The sequence below is a fragment of the Mixophyes fleayi genome, chromosome 7 (assembly GCF_038048845.1).
Source record: "Mixophyes fleayi isolate aMixFle1 chromosome 7, aMixFle1.hap1, whole genome shotgun sequence".
NCBI lineage: Eukaryota > Metazoa > Chordata > Amphibia > Anura > Limnodynastidae > Mixophyes > Mixophyes fleayi.
In genome coordinates this window covers 117,513,194-117,538,786 of record NC_134408.1, presented here as the reverse complement: position 1 = coordinate 117,538,786, position 25,593 = coordinate 117,513,194, and the positions used below count along the sequence as shown (strand labels likewise).

At 39.7% G+C, this 25,593-nt stretch overlaps 1 protein-coding gene across 1 annotated transcript in view; it reads left to right on the top strand.

The window, feature by feature from the left end:
- Positions 1–19,528, top strand: part of PPP1R1C (protein phosphatase 1 regulatory inhibitor subunit 1C) — a 45,969-nt gene extending 26,441 nt beyond the window's left edge. The window contains exons 3-6 of the mRNA XM_075178649.1: positions 6,768–6,805; positions 7,536–7,590; positions 12,843–12,998; positions 18,441–19,528. Of these exons, the coding sequence (XP_075034750.1) occupies positions 6,768–6,805; positions 7,536–7,590; positions 12,843–12,998; positions 18,441–18,526 (335 nt within the window). The 3' untranslated portion in view covers positions 18,527–19,528. The remainder of the gene's footprint in view (positions 1–6,767; positions 6,806–7,535; positions 7,591–12,842; positions 12,999–18,440) is intronic.
- Positions 19,529–25,593: the final 6,065 nt, after the last annotated feature.

The following is a 25,593-nucleotide window of genomic DNA, read 5'->3' as shown; positions in this document are numbered from 1 at the left end:
TCATTTGGTTCTGACATTGCAGAGCTTCTCTTGAGGGAATATTATATTTAGGCAAGTATGTGGCAGCGTTCCAACAGTGATGCTCCTAATTGATCCTTGGTAGCCAAAATTACCTGTACTTGGGATAGATTTAATGACATCCTAATAAAAGTTAAGGCTATTTTTTTTAGATCAATATTAGCACGTGTCTGTGAAAAGATTATTATATTAGGTAAGGAAACTAAGAGGTCAGGGATATATGTTTCAATGCTGACTTGTAGTAGAAATTTGTGCAAAGGAGCAATTACAAATGGCATTTGGAGATTCTGAGAAGGGAGGCAGACATCCAGAGGGAGTCTCCTGCGGCCTGTCAGAGATAGAGTAACAGGAGTCTGAGAGGTCTGAGAGACAGAGGATAAAGGAGAGAGAGAGAGAGAGAGAGAGACACCCTGAGAGAGTGGAGAAGTGGAGAGTGGGAGAGATTACCAGATACTTGAACAGAGAGGAACCATCTTGGACAAAGATGCTGGAGACCAGTGGGGATAAGTAACCCATTGTTATATTTTTGCTGCTCTGTGATTTATTTTGCTGCTCTGTTGTCTCAGAAATCCATTGCAGATTTTGCTGTATATCAGAGTTGTTGTGTCTGTTGCTGAGCAACCTTACTCACCCTGCTTCCTGAGCTAACGAGGATTCCACATTGCAACTCATTACGAATTCCTGCAAGACTCATCACTGTTCATTATCTAGCAGCTGAGCAGTCAACAATCTCTGCTCACATGATTTCAACCCAGCAGCTGATTGGTCAAGACCTACATAAATACACTTATTGCCATTATTGCCTTGCTGGCATAAGGTTTACCTAGACTAGTTTCAGTATCTTTATCCTGTATAGATTGGTATATATTCTGCAGCTGGATTTCTGTGTTTGACCTTGGATTTGTTTACTGGACCTTGCAGTTGGATCTCTGCCTGCCCTTGAACTCTCTGCCTGTTTATTGACCTTGTGTACCTCCGCTGTCCTCAGACCTGGCTTGCTAATTCATCATTCTCCTTTGTGTCCTGTTTGTCTTGCTTTGTCTGCATGATGCTCCATAGCGGCATGTCTCCCTGGTATACCTCATTCACAACTGTTGACAACTATACACTACTGGGATTCATCCAGGTGGCATCCGAGTACCAGTGAACAGTGTGGTTCAGCGAAAGGCAGCTGCTAATGGTGAAAAACATCCCGCACCATAGATTCTATATAGGGGTTATCAGTTGCTGATTGGGGAGTTCATAACACCCATATTTACCTTGTCATTGATCTACTTGGACTGAGTATTTTTATTACTAGTCGGGTAGGGAACAGATGGGGAGACCTGAAGAGTATTTGTAAGGCCTATTTGCAAGGACTGTGAGCTAGTGACAAGGGTGAAGTGTAGGGAAAGGTAGTTAGGTGACAGAGACTGAGTCTAAATTGAGGATAATTGTACTAAACTCTAGGATCATATTCTTTATCTGGGGAAAAACACTATAACTGTGAGTTATGGAGCCAGCGTTTACTAAAGGAACTGTATGCTTATGCTTAAAAGGAAAGAGGGAACATCATGTATATTACTTGTGTTCTGCATTCCTATTAAATTGGAGTAAAGACAGGCAAGAGAGTGTGCTTTTCTAAATCATCAGGAGAAAGTAAACATTTTGTGGAAAGCAGGAAAATTGCAAAGTGCTGCTGTGTGAAATTATATATGTTAAGCTGATGTTGAGGAATACAGATAACTGTGACATTGCTATGTGCTATTTGGAACTGTGATGCCTGTTTGCTCTGTGAAGAAGAAGAAGAAATCTACATTCAGTGGCGGATCCAGAGGGGGGGGGGGGGGGGGGGGGGGGGGGGCGATGAGGGCAATCGCCCCTCCCTAGCGGCTGCTCTGATTGTGTTTTAAACACAATCAGAGCAGTGTTTTAGATTTAACATTCCTTAATTAAGAAATTATTGATTATTTTTACCTTGCAACTAGGCTTGGGCACCAACATGCTAAGTTTCAAGCACAATACCCCAGTTGTCTCACCACTGCACTGCCTTAAGCACTATCCTGACAAAAATATATTGTGTCCAGTGGTTTAAGTGGAAATTTAGTGAATGGAATGTGATAGTTTTACAATGAAGGCAGTAGGAGAAGTGGGGGGTATGGCATACCTCTGTATACATCCCCACTTCCACCACTGACTGTGTCCACACTAATGTTACATAATAGAGTAGATATACAGGTCTGGGTATATGTCAGAGCAAGCATTTCTCCATAGTTGTCTTCACAGGTGTCACATTTGTGTAGAACTTTCATGGGCTGAGCAAACCTTGTCATATTGGCGACCTAGTTTTCATTTATATATAATTGGATTTCTGCACTTGCCTGAATCCCTGTGGTCTGTTATTCATTGACAGTTACATGATTAGTGTTCAAAAGTTTAAAATAATACCCATTACCCCTCCAGACATTTATACTGTTACCTATTTTGGCTTACTTTAGCTTTCCACATTGTATGTATGTATAAATTGTGTGCTGGTACTCTATAAATAAAGTTATTAAAAATAAAAAATAAAATAATACCCATTATTAGGTACGTTCCTAACAGCACACCTCTTGTGCCCTGCTCTAATAGTCTAATAGCATCCAGATCATCTGAACCGCTAATACTTTGCATTTTCCTAAACACTGTATCTTTGAACACAGCAGAATACAAGTGTTTCTGCTGCTTTCCAGAGAAGGAAATACATTCAGGAAATGTTCAGGCGATTTGTTTGTGGGTTACAGTGTGAGCAAGGACTGTCCATACAGCCAGCTCACGTGATTTTACCACCTGAGAGGCGCGGAGTCTAACGGTGAGGAAGGTGTTCACCATGGACTTCCGCAAGGGAGTTGGAGTTACCTGCTCCCAGACCGCAGGTCGCAGCCCTCTTAGGGGGTGATGAGCGAGGCTGTATTGAGGACTAAGATAATAACTGAAGATGCCACGGATGATAAGTAGCTCAATGACTGAGAGATTAAGAAGCAGTTTCCCAGGGCAACAGTAGAGCCAATCTACTGAGAGTAAGGAACAGCAGGTGAGTGTGCAGGGTATGCTGGAGACTGGTAGCGATGATCTATGGGTAGATGTGCTGGAGACTCAGAGGACAGGTAGCAATAATCTGCAGAACGTTATCACAGGATAGTGGAGTAGATGCAGAGACAGTGATTACATGCGGATAGATGTGCTGGAGACTCAGAAAACAGGTAGCAATAATCTGTAGGCAATTACCACAGGATAGTGGAGTAGACACAGAGGCTGTGATGTTCTGCGGATAGATGTGCTGGAAACCCCAGAATAGACAGCAAACAGGAGCCAGGGAACAGGACATCTGGACAGGAGAGTAGACCTGAAGATCTGGCAACTTGGTAGAGAAGCAGGTGCTTTAAGTAGACAGAGCTGACAGGCAATTAGCCAATCAAGAGGATGCAGGAAGTATTGAGCAAATCAGGTGTGTGCATGCTCAGTTCAGACCAGAAAGTGAATGCAGGAAGTGGGAAACAGGGGAGAACAGTGACCATAAAGCAAGTTTAGCTGGTGCAATGTGTGACAATCGGACACTTCAGTAACACCTTAGTAACAGTTTCCTATTCAGCCAGACACTCGTAACTCCAGGTTGAGAGCAGTGGCGCACGCAGGGGGGGTTTCTGGTTCTCTCCCCCTCCCCTCCCCTCCGCGAACCAACGGTACTGTACAGCAGCCGCGGCGCTGTCAAAGAAGCGGCCGCGGCAGTGCTGTATTGTAGTATAATACAGCACTGCCGCGGATGCTGCTTGACAGCGCCGCGGCTGCTGTAGAATTCAGATTCACCGAAATGGAGCTGCTGCGCTCCCTCTCGCAATATTTTTTTTTTTTTCTGGGGGGGCGGAAACCCCACCTTCTAAATCCTGCGTTCGCCCCTGGAGAGGTCTGTTTTAGGACCCTTGATCAGCTTCTCATCCTCACATAGTACCACATGTTAGCCTTTAATAACTACTGTATATTTCTAAAGATTTATTTAACTGATTTCATGCTAAGAGTACACTGTGACTATTTTATACATACCTTAGGTCCTAACTTTTCAATGGAAAGGGGTGGAAAACAACATGCAGCTTGAGCAATCTGCGCTTTGTCAAACCGCAGCTTCATAACTCAGATTGGTTGCCTTGTTATCATGTTAAAAAATCAGAAGGGGGATGTGTAATGTGACACTTTGTTGAACTGTAGTTTTCAGGTGGTTTTCTAGTGAGTTGGCCTTTAGTAATCCGGTGATTTTGAAACCGCTGAACAAAATCCGCCTTTAACAAGCCTCTCTTCAGTAAATCTAGCCCTTTGACTTATAAGCACTCCTGGGGGTAAATGTATGAAGCTCCGGGTTCTTCAACACCCGCGAGTTCGGCGTCTTCAGCGCTTAAATTTAAAGCGGTGCTGCCTTGTAAAGGGAAACTTCTTTATATTTAAGCGCTGAAGACGCCGAACTCGCGGGTGTTGAAGAACCCGGAGCTTCATACATTTACCTCCTGATGTCCCATTATGGTTATAATTTATTTCAGTGGTCGAAGTGGAAATTTAGAAATGCTGGTATGGAACTTCCACTTTGAATTGAACGACCAGACTCCCCAAAGGGTTAGGGATTTTGATAGAGTGAAGTTAATTTTTTATGCATTTTTTTTTTTAATTCTTTATTTTGAATGGTCAGTCAACAAAAGGTGTATACAATACGAATTCAAGAGTTTACAATGTATACATGGAAGGACATTAACATGGTAATGGAGTCTTTAGATGCATGTTAACACTCTATAGTATAATATAAAACATATTAAATGATGCAGGGCTATCCACCCTGTGTCCCCCACCTCTCCTGTGTCCAATTACCTTTCCTCTGTGTCCCTCTGCCTCTCCCTCACGTCTCCTTTGTGTACTTACATTGTCCCCTATATCTCCATAATATAATACCATATTCCAAAACAGCTCCCTTATATCTTCCTTGTTACCCTTTACCTTTTTCTTATCTATTTCCTTTCTCTGTTCCTATGTGCCCCTATCTTCATTGCAGATATCCCCCACTTTCACACCCTGCTCTCCCCTGTGCCTCACATCCTTCTCTCACTCCTCCCTTACTGCTTGGTCCTCTCTATCAATCCCTGTTCCTGCTCCTATTATTCCCTCTCACTAGTGAATTCACAACTTTTCCCCTCGATCATCACAATGCACTCTCCTTCATCACACTGTCTCCTCCTTCATCGCAGTGTGCCCCCTCCATATCACACTGTGCCCTCATTCATCATACTGTAACCTCATTCATCACACTGTTCCCTTCCATCACTCTATACCCTCACTCATCACATTATGCCTTCCTTCATCACACTGTGCCTTCTTCCATCCCCCTGTGCCCTCTTTCATCCCCCTGTGCCCCCTTTCATCCCCCTGTGGCCCCTTTCATCCCCCTGTGCTCACCTTCATCCCCCTGTGCCCACCTTCATCAGCCTGTGCCCCTAAATCACAATGTGCCCTCCCTCATCACCTTGTTTCCCCCTCCATTTCTACTTATCTTTCTATGACCTTCTTTCTTCTGTCTTCTCTTCTTCCTTTCTTCTGTCTTCTAGCTACTCTCTCTGCATTGCGCCCCACTGGCAGTGTTGGGACATTATGACATCACCCTCATCACTGTCATTGAGAATGGATCAGAGAGGAGCATGGACAAGTGGGAAAGGCAGGGTGAGTGGAGCGCCTCTCCAGCATGGCGCTCCCTCGCCTTGCTTTCCCTGCTAACCACTGGCACTGGATGCTCGAGAAGAAAAAGTGCCGCATGTCATACCGGCAGATATCGCCCCACTTCGAATACTGATTAAGACATTAAAAAAAAATTCAGTTCAGGTCAAAAAGTGATTGTGCACAGTATAAACCTTTGAGGTGACGTCTTACATAGAATAGGTGTAATTCTGTCTTAAAAAATTTATTGCACGTTTTTTCTGATTTGTAAATGACCTTTCCTGTACTTTTTGGTGTATGACACAATGTAATTTCCTCCTTAAAATCTGCCTTTCCTCTCAAATATCAGTTGTATTAGGATAACCACGTTTGGGAGATAGCTCAATAAAGGACCATTATATATGAAATGGAAATAGTTTTAAATGTAAATTCGTTACCAGCAACATTCACAAATATATGCAAATACAAGAGGGAAACATCACAATGGAATATGTCTGTGTGTTTTTGGGAACAATTTTCCTACGTGACACTTCAGACTCTCTGTATTAGTTAAGACTAAAAGAAACACATTACATGTTTTCCAATTTTAAATAAAAAAATATTAAATATTAGATAAACTTAATGTAACTGGCTTTTAAATTGCAGTTTAAAAATTATGTTACTTTCTTTTGTGCTGTTGTCCATAGTCACAAATTGTGCTTCATTTTAGTTATAAAAGATAATTTGCATTTAGATTTTGGAAAAATTGTGTGATTAAATATATTTTTTTCCAAATTGCTTTAAATGGTAAATAATGTTGAATTTACAAATTAGGTGTCTATACCTTTTTAAAAAATGTTTTTGTCTATTTCTTCTTATTTGTCATCAAACTGAACAACTATTGGAAGAAATAAATGAAAGTGAAAGTTTCTTTTAAAAGTGTTTATTCCATCTGAGTTGCTGTTCATAAATATGTAGAATATGTGGCCATAAAATATGTTGTTGGTCAAATGATTTTGATGTATATTTGTTATAACATATATCTATATATTTTTTTTACCTAGAAATAAATGACAATAGGACAACCAGCACACATGAAGAGGTAAGTTGCTAGCTATGTGTTGCATATCCAATATATCTTTTCTTTCAATTATTTTTTGTGTGTAATTTTTAAGGTAAATTGGTTTTAAGCTGTGTATTTTATTAATCGGGAGCATAGGTATAGTACTCAACAGTAGCTGGAGGCTGATATTTTTTTTAAATGGGTCACGTTATGTGTATGCTTGATGCCATTTGCCAATCACAGCCTTGACTTGGCAATACATGGCATGCTGGTCACCAAGATTCCTTCCCATTACAGCAAGCAAAATAAAAAAAAAGACACACAATTTTAATATAAATTTTAACGGAATATAAGACTTCACCCACAACTTTGTTCACCACTTTATTAAATTAAACATCTTGTTTCCTTATTTTTTTAATCCGTTATAGTCCAAATGAGAAAATAAAACCTTTCTTGATCTCTCGTAATATACCTGTCGGAAAACAACCCACCGGCACACTATGGCTAACAAACTCTACATTACTAAAGTCGGGAGTAACTGTGACTCACTTTCACCAGACAGCCAATCACAGAAGTTTTCAGATGCTGGTTGTAATTGGCTGCCTGGGTCTCGCCTAAACAAGCTAGCCAATGAGACATATCAGTGTGCTAACTCCATACTTATTAGTTATCATGCACTCAGATATACATTACATGTGTGAATAATATAAATATAAAAATGAATGATGCAATTGTAAATACATTCTTATTTTTTATATTTTGAACCTAGAACGTTTCTCCCAAACAGAGGAAGCAAAGTGTCTATTCTGCCCCTGCCATGAAAGGTACTGTCCAGGTACTGTTTACTGTTCTCTATATTAACTCTTATTTATATCCTAATTGGATGTGTTTTTGTTCTTTACATGTAACTATCTTTTTGTTCTTATCATAAGACAACAAATCTTGGTCAGCCTGACATTTTGTTTTCTAATATTTTCCACAACCTCCTCTATCATTTCTATTTATCATATAGTGATGTCACTATTCCCACATGGCTTTTAATCTGCATTTTTATGTGGCCTAAAATATACTAAACCGGTACAAGGGCAAACCAGGACAATGTATTGTGGTAAAGAAAATCCAATAGGAGCTAGGGCTGCATTCATTTATCAATGTCCTGGAACAACTTTCTTCATAGTATGGTGTTAGTAGATGCTCGGATGACAGACAGACAGACGTCACCTATCAAAAATATCAGACAAAGAGGGAATAGTGGGAAAAAACAAAAATGTAGCATAGAAACAACAGTGCATCTAGAGCAAACATGGTGTTGATGAGGTTTCTATGCATTAGTCCCTTCACTCATGGGCATAACAGAACTGAATGACAGTAATGAAGGCATGACAACTATACAGTCTCTCTTTAGTCAGAATATGAATAATGTTCCATATAATCCTAAAGAGGAAACGTTTCCGTTTCACCGTAGAAACAACATAATGTATTTCTATATGTCTCAGTCTCACATTAAAATGACATCCTGGTTGCATATGTACTTCATGTAATGAGCGTTGCTTATCTATATGTGCAAATGTGTTTCGCTGTGTGTGTGTGTTGCTGTTTGTATGTGCTTACTTTTTGACCACCATATCGTTGTATGTAACATCTTAGCCATTTATCGTATCATTGTTGGTTTCTATGCCGGTTCCCTCTTCTCTCTGCAATAAATCCTCATTGTAAACAAATTAGGGAGGGGTATTGGGTTGGTTTAAGGATCTTGAAAATTCAGAAGCACTTTAGAGGTCCAGCCGTTATCACTGTCACTTCAGTTCTGTCTGAAAGCTGACTTGTGATTGTCACCTCCCAACTGAATGTCTTTGTTTTCTGCTTGTCACTGAAATAAGTGTGGGCACTGGGCATGCTAGATAACTGATGAGAACACTTGGACAGTGCAAACTTGTATTCCAGGATTATTGCATAGGTTTGAAATGGCAGTGAGGTCTTATTTTTCATTGATGTGCCTATATATACCATATTTCTGCAATGACCTGCATAGGAAAACATTATTAATTTACAGGTCAATTTATTTGGGATTTAAGTGTCCTGTATACTTGGCCATAACTACAATATATATATATATATATATATATATATATATATATATATATATATATATATATATATACAAGTTAACCCGTGCATGATACTCATGCATTCTAGTCAAATCAAGCTACTTAAGGTGTTAAAAAGGTTCTTGTCATGCATTTGGGCCCTAGCCCAGGCCTCCTCTGGGGAAGAGCGTTACTTCCCGACGCAAGCGCCCTTTTTTAACGTGGTTTTGTCCACATGTCATCACCTCATCATTCTTCTCCATCACCTCATCCTTCATTTTCATCGCCACATCTATCCAGATGTCTATCCAGACACAGGGATCTCTCTCAGCGGTCCTGAGTATCACACTCCTCTCGCTCTGTCACCCCCGGCAACCACCAACCACTCCCCACTGTCACCCCCGGTAACCACCGAACCACTCCCAACTGTCACTTCTCCTTCAAGAAATATATATATATATATATATTTTAAATCTTTATAAACACTTTTAACAATTAACAAATTAAATTAACAAATTAAAAACATCTTAGTATACCAAATTTCAGCCCTTTCTGAATTTTTTTCCCCACACACACTAAGAATTTAGTAGGTCAGTGTATAACTCTGCCCAGCAGGTGGCGTAGCAGCTTGGTTTTATTTTTTCCACACACACAGAGACAGACAGACTAACACACGCCACTAGACATTTATATAATAGAGATATATATATATATATATATATATTAATATATACATACACACACACACACACACACACTGTATCTCTACAGGCTTGTAGAGAACTCAGTTTGACAACATTTCACTACACAGTTAGAAATCAAATTAGCCATAACCATGGAAACACTAAGGATTACTTATAAAATGCAATGTATGTAGACCTGCAATGCTGCATTTAGTACAGAGATGCGCTTACTTGTCCACTAAGCACATACAAGGTGCACACCCATTTCATCTGTCTGTGTCGGGGACACCCATGTAAATATTCACTCTCTAACCTCTCATTTAAATGATGCCATGCTGCAAAAAATACCACCTAATTTCTGGATTTTGGTGCATATATTGCTTATTGTGCATTCACTAGAGCCTCTTTGCTTCTAGAAAGCTTGTCACGAGGTGTACCTCCGGTGGGTGCTGGAGGACTGGTGCAAATTTACACATGACCGTGACAGTTGGCAGCACTATCTAGACTCTTCTGATTGGCTAATTATATATAGACCTCCCCCAGCTGATAGTACTTAATTCATTAGTATCGTGGCTATAACACGTGGTTGTCTATTCACATTACTTGATTGACATTTCTATTTGGTCTACTGCAGAGAAGAAGATTGCCATTGAGTTTTTAAAGGCAAAAGCAAAAGATCTTTTATTTACTTAATTTCATGTAATTTAATATGTATTTGTGTTTGTATTTAATCAAATTTTATGGGGAAATGTGACTTTTATTAATAACTGTCAAAACACTTCTCACTCTTGTGCATATAACACTTATGTATAAATAGGGAAATGCAATTTTAGCATTTGCTACTAACACTAATGTCTGATTTATCACTAATATGTAAATACAGACTTTCACTGTTGTGCAATGTCAGAGCCTGCTTATACTTTAGTGAATATATGAGAAAAAAATGAGGCATAGAGACAGGATGCTGGCTAAAGCTACCAATCGCTATCTCTTTGGATTTCTGTAGGAGTATTGCAATCAGGGCCGGACTGGCCATCTGGCACTTCTGGCAAATGCCAGAAGGGCCGATGGCCAGATGGGCCGCTCCGCAACATGCCCGCCGAGCAGCAGCACTCTGCGCGCTAATCGGCGGACGGAGAGTCAGTGACAGCCGCCTATGCGAGTAATCACATGGGCGGCATCTCATGACAGGTGCCGTCCCATGCGATTACTTGCATAGGTGGCTGTCACTGACTCTCCGTCCACCGAGCAGCGGGCAGGAAGGATGTAACAAGGTAAGTGTTGTAGTGTATGTCTGTGTGTCTATAGTGTATGACTGTGTGTCTACAGTGTGTGTGTCTGTGACTACAGTGTGTGTGTGTGTGTGTGTGTGTAGATAAAAGATTATTATGGATATAATAATTATAGATGATTATGGATTATTGGAGATTATGGATTATTATGGATATCGTACATTCACAGCATTGGATGACTGTACAAGGTGTCTGAGTTTAATCAATTCCACTAATCAGATTAGAGGTTGTTTGCTCTATTTTATTATTTAATAGGGTATCTCTCTTGGTTTATACTACATTGTGGCTGAACACACACTTCCAATTGGATTGTGTTTATATGCTTATGCGGATTAGTTTCAACAAATCCAGTGCACTGGTTCAAAATAAATTTATTTTATGCAACATTTTAGCAATTTACTTCTGCGCCTGGGAAATCTTTTATCTAGCATTTATTATTCTTGGGGATTGGGATGCACCCCATCACCATTCCCAAAGGCAGCAATGTACACTAGGTAAGGTAGCGCGGAACCATTTTACTTAGTGTGTGTGTATGGCTACAGTGTGTGACTACAGTGTGCGTCTGTGTGGCTATAGTGTGTGGCCCCATGTGGCTATAGTGTGTGTGTGTGGCCCCATGTTCATAGAGTGTGCGTGTGTGGCCCCATGTTCATAGAGTGTGCGTGTGTTGTCCCATGTTCATATAGTGTGCATGTATGTGTGCGCGCAGTTTTTTTAATATAATATATGAGGAAAGGGAGGATCTTAATATACTGTGGGAGGTAGGCTTTTTAATGGTCGAGTGTAGGTGGGGGCTAATTATTTAAGGTGAGGGGGAAGGAACCTTTAATTTAATGCTGGGGTGGTTTAGGGCTATCAATTGAATATGGGTCTGATTTTGGGGAGGAGGGCTATTTATTAAATGTGAATATGAATTATTTCCAGGGATAGTTGTGGAAAATGGCTATATTTATTAAACTTTAATGCTATTTAATTTATTGCTGGGACTGTTTGGAGGGAGGGAAATGGGTTTTGAGTAAATGGGTATACTGTTAATTTAATGTTGGGGCTGGTTAAAGGGGAATATGTCTACTTATTAAATGTGAATATTATTATTGTGGGGACTGGAGGGAGGCCTAATTATAAAACGTGAGTGCTATTGTTTTAACACCGGGGCTGGTTGGAGTTTTCTAAATCTCATGTACCCATTTTTTTTTCAAAATAGGGAATCCGATATTCCAGGATCAAGACAAGAAAGAACTGAGCTAAAGAAACCAGCTGCTACAAGTGGTGAAAGTGACCAAGACAGGTAGGAGAGAGCAGGACAGTCTGCCAACTGTCCTGAATCTGGTGGGCCAGTCCTGAATTTGGGTGACTGTCTCATAAATGTAATGTTTTATTATAATGTGTGTATCAATGCCCCATGTTGGTCACACTCACAACACAATGTGGTCACACCCATTTCGGCGCTGCACGGCAGCACATAGTTTCATTCCTACTGGGACTGTGGTGGGCCTGTGTACTTTAAATGCCAGGGCTGATTTTTAGTCCCAGTCCGGCCCTGATTGCAGTGTTTACTATGCACAGTCATACCTGATGCCAAGTCTAATATGCAGAGCCTTAAACAGTCAAAATAATTGTACTTACCAATACCCTTCCTCTCTTCTCCTCCAATGTTTATGAAGCATGCTAATTTCTTCCTCGGCCTATTAGCTGATAGCACTTTTCTCTGCCCTGCAATGAACTCTGGCAGCCAATCACAGTTCATTCTAGGACAGGAAGCACAGCAGCTGTCAACCAGTGATGAAAGCTGCCTCCAGGAAGAGCAGGACAGCTTTCATCACTGGTTGATAGCTGTTATGTACAGTTGATTGTTTCTATGCTTCCTGCCTTAGCATGAACCAGTAGTATGCAACCTTCTAAAATAAATATTTTCATTTTTTATATTTGTTGTAATTTTATTAAGCATATTAGAATTTAAATTTTATTTGCTATGTTTTCTTTTGTGTTTTAATTTGCTTTATTGCATGTACAGGCGGCAATGAGCAGGCTAGATCTTTTATTTATACTGATGATAGACATCAGTCCTCCAGCCTGTCACATCAGCAAATGGTAGCAGAGAGCACCGAACTTCTTTCGAAACCAAGACGGAAGGACACTCCATATCATCTTGACTTGCCACTCTTTCCAGGTAGTGTACCTAGATTACCAACAGGTATTACGGAAATATGTCAGTGGAGAAAAGCTGTAAAAACAATAAACTTTACTGTTAATATAGTATTTAAATATAGTAGAATATTTGGGCAAACATTCCATCTATGTCTACTTCCAGCCAACACCCTTTCTTCCCTTGATGCAAGTCTGCCTCATTGCCATGCTCTCCTTACTTCTGCATTTAATTCCTCTCCTCAATGTCTTTCTCTCTACCTGCTTCCTCTTGTCATAGCCATACTCATTTTACACTTTGTTCTGAGTGTCCTTCTCTCTCCCATTGTCTGTTTCTGCCTGAGATCTGGAAATGACAGCTATGGTGCCCGGGGTGTGGTGAAAGCATATAATATATATATTGAGCAGATATGATTCAGATAGTGCAGAGGTACAAACCAAATATTGCAGACACCGAACAATGGATCTTTGGGTTAGCAGGTAACAACAATAAATATGGCTGGTACAGGTGAATAGGCTAAGTGGACAGAAACCTGGATGTCGGCTAGCAGCTAACAGTAGTCCCAGGGACCATAAGAAGTAGCAGGAGTGACAAATGAGAACAACAATATCAGGAAAAGCAACGTCAATGACCAGCAATGGGGAACTGAGGGAGGCAGACATAAATAAAGGAAGAACAGGTGCAGATAATTAGCAGGTGCAGCAGGTTAACCCCTGCTAGTGAGAAAAAAGGCAATGCATGATAGCAGCACCTCTGGTGGTTCAGAGGTACTGCAGGGTACATTTAAATAATATCAAGTCTAGAGTAGTCCAATAGACAGGAGCTGCCAAGATAAAGCAGCATGCTGAAGCAAAGGCAGATCCTGATACTGCCTCCCCATTCACCTGTCAGTCATCCAGATGGGTAGCAACAGGAGTTTAAGCTGATGTATTAGTAACCAGGCCTCTAGAGTGTGCATCTTCCATAAATGATGGGCCCTTTTGGGCGCTGGCACATATTATGAGAACCTATTAATAATGATAATAATACTGTCCAATGTCCAGGAATGTCCAGTACAATAATCTACTTCACATCTCTACAAGTGCCAGCAATTTTCCTCCTTCAGAGACTGGAAACTATTTGGAGAGAGCTGGACTAAAAATTTGATGGGCACTTCACACAGGGGGTCTCTATTGTCTAAAATTAGATTGTATATATACATGTTAAAAAATATATAAAAATAATTAGAAGACAAAAAAAAGATCAAAAGATTAAAATTTATTCAAAGAATAAAACCTTAAAAAAAATGCTTCTGATTTTCACAGAGCAGGTATATGTGTTAAGACAGGGATGGAATGCTAACTTGGAGCAGACACCTCTTTTACTGTGCACCGCAATAAAGGCACTCACATTGAATTCTGTCGGGCCCAGCCAATTGAGGAAGCTGAAGGGAGCAGAAGACGGGAAGTAGATGTGTGGGCGATGAAACACAACTGGCAGCTAGATGCTGCACTGCATAAATGATCCTTCCTGTGTAAATGATGACATGCGTGCTCCAGCATACGGAAAGGACAGCCAAAACCGAGAGTACACTTGCCCCCCCCCCTAAACTCGGCACTGTATATGGAATAATGAACACCATTTTGTTTGTGATTTTCATGGTCAGAAACCACAGACAGTAAGGCCATGTCAGGGTTTTTTGGGTGACATAAATGAATGTGGGCATATAAATATGGTGTGGTAAGGTTCCACATATAGAGTTGGCACTTCAGTGATATTAATAAATGGATGTCGGGTAACTCCAGAGAAGCTGAGATATGGTAGTGTCTTTCCTTGGCTATGTGCTACCGTCCTCTGTCATCCCCTCCCCCCATAATTAATTGTCCATTATTTAAAAATAAACATAAAAACATTTATTTGGCTGGGTCTATCCATGCAAACCAGTCTGTAAAGACTTTATCTGATCACTCACAGAAATGCAGGGGGAGCTCAGTGACAGGTAAGGAAGTAGACCACCACTGCCTGTTGAGCGAGAAGGCAAGAGAGAACATGGTAGAGCTCTTATTATGTATATATTCAGAAAATGGTGATCTGGTCATTCACTGACCTGTCCTGCATCACTGCAATGCACCAATAACAGACAGCAGAGATGAGGAGGCCAGTAGGTGATTGGATCTTGACAACTCTCCAAATTTTCACTAATTTTGACCAAAGTCTGCAGCGAGCTGGATGACTAAAATTAGTCAAGATAACCACAAAGAAACAACAGAAAAGAGAGATATAAAAAAAAAACAAGTAGTTACCTGACTTCTTATGCAGTCCCTAATTGTCTTAAGTTGCAGCTCATGATTCATCAAAAGGTGATAAACTGCATATGATTGCAAAATATATGAGGCAATTGCTGCCTTGTATTCTCTGAGGCACTCCAGACCATCTGCATTCCACCCTGGAACGCATAAACCGGAAGTGCCAACCCCGGAAGTGCCGAAACTGGAAGTACACAAACAACTAAAGGCAGTGATTGCAAAGTGAGTTACTGGGGCACCTGCCTAGCAGGTGCGTATTCCCCATGAGTACCTAAGACATGTACCAAAGAGGTGCAAATAACGCACTTCCACTATCAAATGCACACTCCGACGGGATACGTTCCAGCTTGGAAAGCATGAACCGGACGTGCAATGATGCACTTCCTGTATAACAAGCGCTTTGGTTCCATATTTCCCTGGAAATACGTATTGCCTCATTTTCAGATTTTGGCGCGTAGAATCTCGTCATGTATTGAATCTACTCGGAACCCCAAACCTCGGATCTGTCGGATTTCTCAGAATCCGAACCTCTCATCTCTAGTATGCACCTTGCTTTCTTGGAGAAACAAACTTTCTCATCTTGTGAGAATGGGTCCTACTCCAGTGAGTAGCTCCGTATGTATCCAGTTTGGTGTAAAACATTATTAGCTTGTGCCTATTGTCAATGTTATTAGACATTAAAATTAAATAGTTGCTTAATAGTATTAAGTGTTTTACATTGGTTTTGAGGTGCCTATAAATGGTATACTATTTTAAATTCATTTGGTATGATGTCATTGGTTCAACGTGGACAAAATGGTTGCCTCTATTTATGAAGATTATTTCAAAAGTGCAAAATACCCAATGATCAGTGCAATAAACAGATTTAGACCCACTGTGCACCTTTATTTGCACAAGTGTTCCTAGATTTCTGTCAAAGCACTTGGTTTTATGGAGCAAGATGGCAGCATTAGCGAAGGAGCAGACAGAGGGAAGGAGTAGGGAGGAGTGAGGCAGTTCTTTGCAAAGTACAGTACAGACTGCTCTAGTTGTGCAGTGCAGAAACAAGATTTCTGTTTGCAGAATGAGATTATTAAACTTAGATATATGTGCACTATTAGGCGGGAATTCAATTGGCCACGTTACTTGTGAAAGTAACGCGGCCTGCGCACTATTACCGGTCATACGGAAATAGTGCGCATTATTACCATTAATTCGGTAATCTTTAACGCTGATTTTTGAAATCCAGGCTAAAATTACCGTATAAACGGTAATACCATTAGCGCTGCGTTATTCCTGACCAAATTGAATTCCCCCCTTAGACTATGATATAGGTGCACTATATCTACACTTTTCACTCTGCAAAAGCACTTGAATTTTGCACCAGCTCAGAGCTGGTAGTTTTTGCGTTTTGTCCTATACTTTTAACGGGACCTGTTTTTCACCTCCATGTTGCAATTCAGCATAAAATTGGCACATATAATAAAGACAATCCCAATGTCCCTTTTCTCTCTTTAGTATTAAAAGCAATAACTGAGGCTGAGCAGTATTTTTAGTAGAAGAATCCAGTTAAGCACCGAGCACCTCCCTGACATCTCCCAGTGGTGATGGGTGGATCATCTAGACATAGCTATTCAGAACCAAGGTGGTGCCTATCTTCGTAAATGACCTCCACTGTGTGTAGCTAACAGGTGCACTTTAAAATTGATCTGCGGAAATAAAAACGTCCTGCAGTACTGTGTATATATACTAAACAAAGACTTTAAGAAGGGGCATAGACGGAATTCTTTTCATGGGAAAATGTAATTAATATGCAAAAAAAGCATGCTTGAAAATAATTATTTTTCAGTTGCTTCATGTCAGATATCTTATTGTTATACCTTGTGACATGTCCCCATTACATAGCATTTACATTGTTGAAAACTCTAGTACAAGAAATTTGGGAAATGGAGCCACTTATGATAAAAGACATCAGAGTCTAACGCAGAACAAAGAAAATAGAGCGCCTTTGTTTATATAGCAGAAAATAATAGCCTTGTGGAAAGAGCAGTAGATAATCAGGAACAATACAACTTTTGACAAGGGTTGTAAAACAAGCCAGAATAGTCAAACTAGATGCCTGAGACGTATTAGAAGCTATCACATATATATAAAGCTTACAGATTTGATAAACAGAACAGAATGACCCACTGCTGCTGCCAATAACACCAGGATAAAACATTAGCAGTAAGAAGAAAATAAAGAACAATACTAAAAAGAACAAAGCATTCTCCTGGAATAATAAAAGTAAAATGTATTATTTGCTAATAAAAGTGAAATAAGTTTGTTTAATAGGGCAGAAGGTATATTTTTATGTTTTAATGAACACCATTTCTTAACATAGACCTCAATTAGGATTCTAGGCCATTTAGCAAAAATTTTAGAATAGCTATAAAAGGCAATGTTAGTGGCCGAATGGTTAATATATGGTGACACCCTATAATAGTCTTCTCAAAATCAACCAGATCATTATAGCACACATGCATAAATGTGGCTACAACAGGATTGCTATTGTCCTGTCTTTTATCATTCTACACAAAAAGGCTGATCGGGCCACGTGTAGGTGGTCACGTTGAAAAGTGATGCTGTCACACAGTGCTTGGACTGAGCTGTAGGTTACTAGGTCCACCACTGATTATGCCTAATAACCTCTTGAAATTAAGTTTAAAATAAAAGGCATATAAGTGTATTACAGATAAAATGTGAAAAGTGTTTAATATGTGGTTGATTTTGGAGTGACTGGTTTGGCCAGTTGTGTCAAACTGTCTTCTCAGTCATGTATGAAAATAATTGAAAATCATTAATGGGGAATAACAATAGGATTTTTGTCAAAGCTTGTTTGATCTTATGATTCATGTTGTGCTCTACGTGTGACTGTGATCTGCTTGAATTTAGGGGTAGATATGAGCAAAGTTGCAGCCAAGTTTTGCGTGAACTGAGTTTTTCAGCAGAACATGACGCTACAATCCAATGTTTTAAACTTCATGTACTATGATGTTGTTATTGTTAAGCAAGCTCTCCGAGGTGTAGTTGTGAAGGTCTGATTAACTTTCCAAGAATACGAAAAATAAACAATTGATTTTTTTTCTTAAGCTGGAGACGACAGCATGTCTGGTCGGGAAAAGAAAATACTTTAATCCGATCTGTATCTGTCTATTCACAGGGGTTACACAGATAAGAAACCAGAAGAATTCTTCTTTTCCCGAGGAAGAAGAGCAGAATGATGATGATGACAACTGCGACCACTGAACGTATATATAGCCACTTTTTTATTAAGTCTAAGAACTATAAACAGCGGCATCATTGTCAGTTGATACCAACAAGGGTGGCATATCATCTCTCAGCAATTCAGTGGGCTGTTTTCTTAAGAGAGATTTATTCCATGAACTTTAGAGCATCAATATACAACCTCATCATAATCAACTACAGAAATGATGTGACATCTTCCATATTTCATGCATTAACCGATTTCACTTTATTATTCTTACTAACTTGCTAAAGAATGTTTGCTGTGAGAAGACAATCATCTGTAAATAATGCAAATATAATAACTGCTGTATAAATAAAACTAAAATTAATTCAATATGTGCGTTTGAAAAACAATGTTGAGATATGAATAAAAATAGGCTTTAAGGTATTGGAAAGAAATGTTTTATTTCCACCGACAGTTGCAGACAGAGCAGAGATTAAAGCAGAGAATGGGTAAACGTAGGGTTGCCATCAGTCTCAAATTGCCTGGGACATCTTGAAAAACAAATTAATTTAGTCCTCGATGGAACACTGTAGGTCCTGAATTTACTTATCTCACCGCAGCGTATTTTTTCTTTGAGCTGTGAAGACGAATTGCCATAGACAGGACCGAGATGAAGGAGATACCAGGGAGTCTTGGATGCTATAGGACTCTGGTTAATTGACGGTGTATTGCATTTTATTATTTGGAATCCAAGAGACGGAAGAGTTTATTACCCATAGCATGTATTCTGCTGCTCTGGGTGTTCAGCAGAGATGTGATTGTTACATAAGGAGGAGCTTCCAGGAAAAGTACCCAGGGAAAATGGTTAGACAATACATAAGTGTGCACTGTATGGAATGTACCATGAGTGTTAAATTTCTATACATTTTTAAGCCTGTTTTTGTCCTAGAAAAAATGACATTTTGAGAAAAATTTAAATATATGTAAAACGTATTTTCTTAGGACCCTTTACAGATGTAAATTCACATTTCTACTTTAAAAACATGAAATGCATCATATTTGGCATATTTCTTAAATTTAAAAGTGGAGTTTATTCAAATTGACACACTTTTTATTTTAAACAGTTTTTTTTTAAAAAAAAGTTTGTTAGAAATGAAAGTACAAATTGCTCAAGAAACCATTGTCAACGTTGTAAAAAAAATTATTAAGTAAATCATAAAAACAGTGTGGGTAATGACTCATTGAATAAAATATTTGCCACATCATGAAACTTTGTATTATCAGTCTAATTTTCTGAGCTGTCACTGTCAGAGGTTTCTGTTTTCTGATGCTTTATTTTCAATCTTCATGAACTCAAAAGAATTTAAGTTTTCTGAGGATAGAGACAAGTTTGCTAACTCTTTCACATGTTAGTCTATTGATTGATTTGGAGTAGGTATTTCAAAGTCTGGTTTCTTTCACATGTTGCAGAAGATGACAGCAGATGAGACTCCAAACACACAAAACTTAATTCTTATAATAAAATGAAGACCAGGAGACATATTTGTCGAAAATAGGTCACATCTTAATTATCTCTGCAACGGTGGGCAAGAAAGCATGAGCAAACCATTAGCCAAACAACAAATGAAGTATCGGGACCAGGCATACATCCCCCACCCAACCAGGCCATGAAGTACCCACTCTTCCTGGCTCAGCACTGAACAAGGGTGGTGTCACAACCACAGCCGCACTTTGAAGAAGAGTACTCCACTCTCGTCCCTTGCGTCCACCCAATGCTTTCCCGCCAAAGCAAGGTTACCGAAACCAGAACTGTAGCCCACCACCATCCTCGACCTCTTAACACCCCACTGAGCATACTGAATCATAGAATGCCTCAGTACATAACCACCTTCCCCCAAAAAATACTTACCTATTACTGCATTAACTTTCCATCATCCCTCTCCAAAACCTCCTCAGTTTAATAGCCGACCAAATAATCTGAGTACTGGACCACTGAGTCCTATCAGCAGTCAAATTGGCCTTTATATTCAAAATAAGATCAATTGTCTTCCTCTTCCCAGGTAGTACCTGCCAAAGTGCTAAAATGTTGGGAATACCAAACTTCTAAAGTTGCTGCAACACATGCAGCTCCATCTCAACCATCTGATACTTTAGCCCCAGGGAAAATTGTTCTGTCCTTCACCACCAAATTTGTGGAGGCCCAGAGAACATAAGAATGTCCCACAATCAAGTTTGCCAAAATTTTGAAGACCCATCTGTTTAATTGTTAATCACTGTACTACTAAACATACCTCATAGTATAAAAATCTAAACAAAGCACTGCCTAACTTTATAAAGGGACAGTTAATCCATATGAAGGCAAAAAAACCCTTTAAGGAATCTGAGACCAACTAGCCAATCAGGATCTCTTCTAGAAAGAAATATTAGGTCAAATTCCTTCACGACCCCACAACCAACAGTGAGAACAGCGCTTGAGTGTCTTTATCTCTCCTGATGTATCTTTTGCATAAGTTAGATTTCCAGCTGCCCAATTCTATTCTGTCACGATCTGCCTCCATATGCAGTAACAGCATTTCCCCTGGATACTGCTTTGTCTTTTGCAGATCCTGCCTGCTAAGCTTCCATCATTACATCAGGATCCTAATTACCTGTCACTGGCCTTTAAGAGACTGCCTTTCCCTACAACCACTGCCAGATAATCAATTTCCATTGCTGCTGCTGGTCTCTCTGTGTAAACCCTGCAATGTGATCCTGATCTGCTCTCTGTAATTTGACTTCAGCCTCATTTTGACCTTGCTTCTGCTTTCTCGCTGATATTTGTGGATCTTCCGGCTTCTGACCCCTGGCTTATCTCACCTTCTTTTTGCCTGACTCTCCTGTGGTTCATCTAGTGCCTCCTTCCTCCTGGATAGACTTGGTAATTTAAGCTCCTTGTATCTGCATCTCCAGCCTCAGAGCCAAACCTGGTAAACCTGCTACTATGTGCTGCAGTTCACCTGATGCTTCTATGAACTGAGTTGATGTTTATCATTTTATTGCCTTTCAATCTCTGCTTAAATAAACGCACTTTGTTTTCACATTGTTACTCCCTCTGGAGTTCATGCTAATATTCCTGACACATTCCCTCTCCTTCTACCACTGTAGACACCACAATCTGGAACAAATATCATAATGACCAATACTTAGCCCCACTCATTCTATGTATTTATTAAAAACAACCCTGAACTAATACTTAATCAGTGTAGATGCATACTTATGTATTAACCAAAAATGCCATGCAGGGGATCTAATCTTCAAACATACATGTGCCAGGACATATGGATTTGTTTGCATTGACTATCAACATGACCCATCTAGCCAAGCACAGCTGATCTGTCTTGGATTTGTGTATTTTACAGATTATGGGCTGATCATTCACAACCACGTTCTTGGAAAGTATAACTGTCACTATTGAATTTTTTGAGTATGCAACTAAATCACTCATCTTAAAAGCTCCAAAGAAAGCCATGGAGAAAGCCAATTGAAATTTACAGATTCAAACAAATCGGTTGCCACTTCCCCGACAACAGAGGTCAACCAACCCAATAATTCCTTGTCTATAGGCCGCCTACCATCTTCCATAACCATCCTTTCCCTTAACCAATCCTTCAATGCTTTTCTTATCAGAAAATTTCTTATGCATTAACTTTTACTTTCAGCTTAGCAAAAAATGATATCCCAGCCAGAATCCTGCTCATTGCCACCTTAGTTCTTTCGCCTTATAACAGTCCCAAGAATGCATAGCTTGTTGTTGTCTCTTACCTTAAATGCCCCTTGCCTGTCTGTACCTCACCCATTCCTTCTATGTTTAGCCATATGATTTCATAGTTGGGAGGGTGACTTGATAATCTACCAAATATAATAAGGATATGACGTACCCACAGGATTCGCCCATGGCACTTATTTCTTGAATATACTCCAATTAAATGTAGATAAATTTATATGCTATAGAGTTCTCACCCCCCGGAACATACTTATCCTTAAAAAAGATATTCAAACTCAAGCACCAGAGAGCCAGGTGCATGATCAAACATCAAAGCTGGCGGAGAGTATGCACGCTGATTACTTATAGCCTGACCTACCTTAAATTTTCACAACAAAATATTATATCCTTATCCTTCAACTTACCCCTCATAACTCTAACGCCAGAATGATGGGAAATTGCTCTAATAAGAGAAGGTCAACCCGTCAACCATCTACAACCCACACTATTCACCATCCAAATAAGCTCCAAAACCTTTGGAACCTGCTGCGTCAGTAAAGAGCTGCAAATGCCTGCTAGACAACAATGGGGACACCCAGATAGGGACCTCATTAAAATTTTCAAGAAATGACAACCAAACTTTCAAGTTCTCCCTGATATCTTTTGTCAAACTAATAAAATTGGGAGACTTGACCACACCCGCTGTCACCTTCTCTAGATTCCTACAACAGATCCTAACCAGAAGGGTGATCCGACATACAAAATTAAGCATGTCAAGCATGAATTTTCTTTAAAGTGACCTTGTGTGCATTATAAACTAAGCCAATTACATCATGAAATTTCTGCAACTGATCAATGGATAGCCTACAACAGCCCTCCTCTGAATCTATTCCTAGTTGGGCCTTCTGTCTTCTCTACTGCTGCCAGAATTTTGAAAATGTAACATAAGCTGAACCTAAAATAAAACTTCTTTGCATTTTCTCGAAACTTCAAGTACAATTACTAAAAAAATCATCCAAATTGTGTGCTACCCCTTGCTCATCTGTACCTGAAAGTACCAATGCACAAAAGTACTCAATCTTTCAAATAAAGGCACAAGAAACTGCACAACTCATAGCAAACAATGGTCTACATAGTAACCTTCCTCTAACTTAAACACTATGGCTCTTTATCAAGGAAAGCAAACAGCACTTTTGTGCATACAATCTGCAAAATCACTCTGCATATGCCCAGAGAAGGCTCATATGCCACCGAACGCAGCCATGTTAAATTAATCTTCCAATGCAAAGGACACTTACTACAGCCTATGATTTCAGGAAGGTAATGGAGCAGGGATGGAGAGTTTGACCGTAGTCAATGTACAGTAAGAGTGTGCCAATCTTGAGCGCACGCAGCAGCGTCCTATCCAAGCTCCAAGCTCTGGGATCTCAAGGTACTTGTTTTTCAGCCGTATTCTCAGCCACAGAGCTGGTCTAACTGGTGATTATAATGATGATGGCTGTGTATGCATGCTACAACAGGTGTATGCAATCAGTAGCAGCTGTTAAAATGTATTTTATATGTATTTGTAGAGTAGACATTAATAACATCCTAATAAATGTATTTCATGGGGAAAAAAACATTTTTCTTTAAAATTTCAAAGTTTTGCCATTAATGGCTATATTATTACTAATGGTGGGGAGGGAAATGGACCACGCATAGGGCCTAACTAAACCTATTTATTTAATTTTCCTTTATCACCATCATTAATTCCAAGGCTGCTCTTAAATTCCTAGTTGTAACTTGAACCTTCCCACTAACAGGCAACTGAAAGCCTTCTTTGAATCCTTTTAACAAAAATGTCTTCATCTTCCCTGTTAGGGTACCAACTTAGGTTATTGTGCTTACAAAAGCAAATAGCTGCACCGGAATTAATGACTGATTATTTATTTTATGAAACCAGCACTGGGAGGTGCCACCTTAATGCCCTGTAAAATGGTTAATCAAACACAAAGGATAGACAAAATGGGTGCATTACGTAAGTGCACACTCATGTCCAGATATTAAAATAGTCAGATTTTATCGATATGCATTAAAATTCATAGTATACCTGTCTAACACTCAATAGTTAAATGCAACAAATTATGAAACAAAACATCAAAGAAATAGTGTATCAGAAAAAAAGACATTTTGTGAATTAAAGGCCACTCTGCAAAAAAAATAATTATGGTAACTGTGTGTTTCGAGGGTTGTTTTATGATAATGATTCTGCTACTTGTTTCATATTATAGTCAATAAAGACATATTTACTATTAATCCAAAGGGAAAAGGTTGCACTTCATGGAAAAATCACCTTAAGGAAATTCAAGTCCCATCTTCTTCTTTTAATCCAAAGGGAAATATAAACCAGATCTTCTTCATGTAATTTGAAAAATAAAAAAACTCACTGCTGCCTTTCTTTGTGTTATATCCAGGCCCGGCGCTCCCATTAGGCAACCTTAGGCAGTTGCCTAGGGCGCCGGGACCTGCAGGGCGCCGCTGACTAGATTTTCTAATCTAGTCAGCGGCTAAGGAGAGGGTTGCAGCGGCGGCGGGGTGCCGCCACTGTTTTTCAGTGTCCGCGGGGCATCTATGAAGTATCACACTGTCAGACAGACAGTGTGAATAAAGTTCATTCCCGGCGCTCCCCTCCCCTCCCAGAATGCATCACTCCACCTCTGTGTGAAGAAGGCGCGGATCAGCTAGAGAAAAGGTAAGTAAACTCTACTTTTTTTTTTAGTGTGTTCGCGGGGGGGCGGCGGCGAAATTTTGCCTAGGGTGCCGTGAACCCTAGCACCGGCACTGGTTATATCCTTTTCTCTTATACCTTATTCCTTATCATATTTTTGTGCCACTAACTCTATTCCTATATCTAACTGACTTCTCCAGATTATTTCTAGTCCAAAAGTATTTAACACTTAGATCATCTGCATTATCTACAATTCTAATACATAACCTGCATTTAAAAGTTTTGATATACTAAATTATTTTCACTACTGCTATCTTAATAACATGCTACTTGTATAATATCCCTCCTACTCACCTCTTATTCCTTCCACACATTGCCCCCTTCTTTTCTCTCTTATAACATTCCTGTTCTGCCTCCATATTAGTCTCCCCTCATCATTCCCCCATATGTATTTCTTTCTTCATTTCTCTTTTATTTTCCCCATACCTACTCTTAGTTGCCAGTTTATTTCATAAGACTAGTATGTCCAACTTACACATTTTACTCTACCTCTAATAGCTTCTCTTTTATCATACCCCATAACAGTCCACAGCCCCACAATCTACTAATTGTCAACAACAGTGCGACTCTCGGGCTCTTGCATATTAGTTTGGCCTCACCTACAACGTCATTTT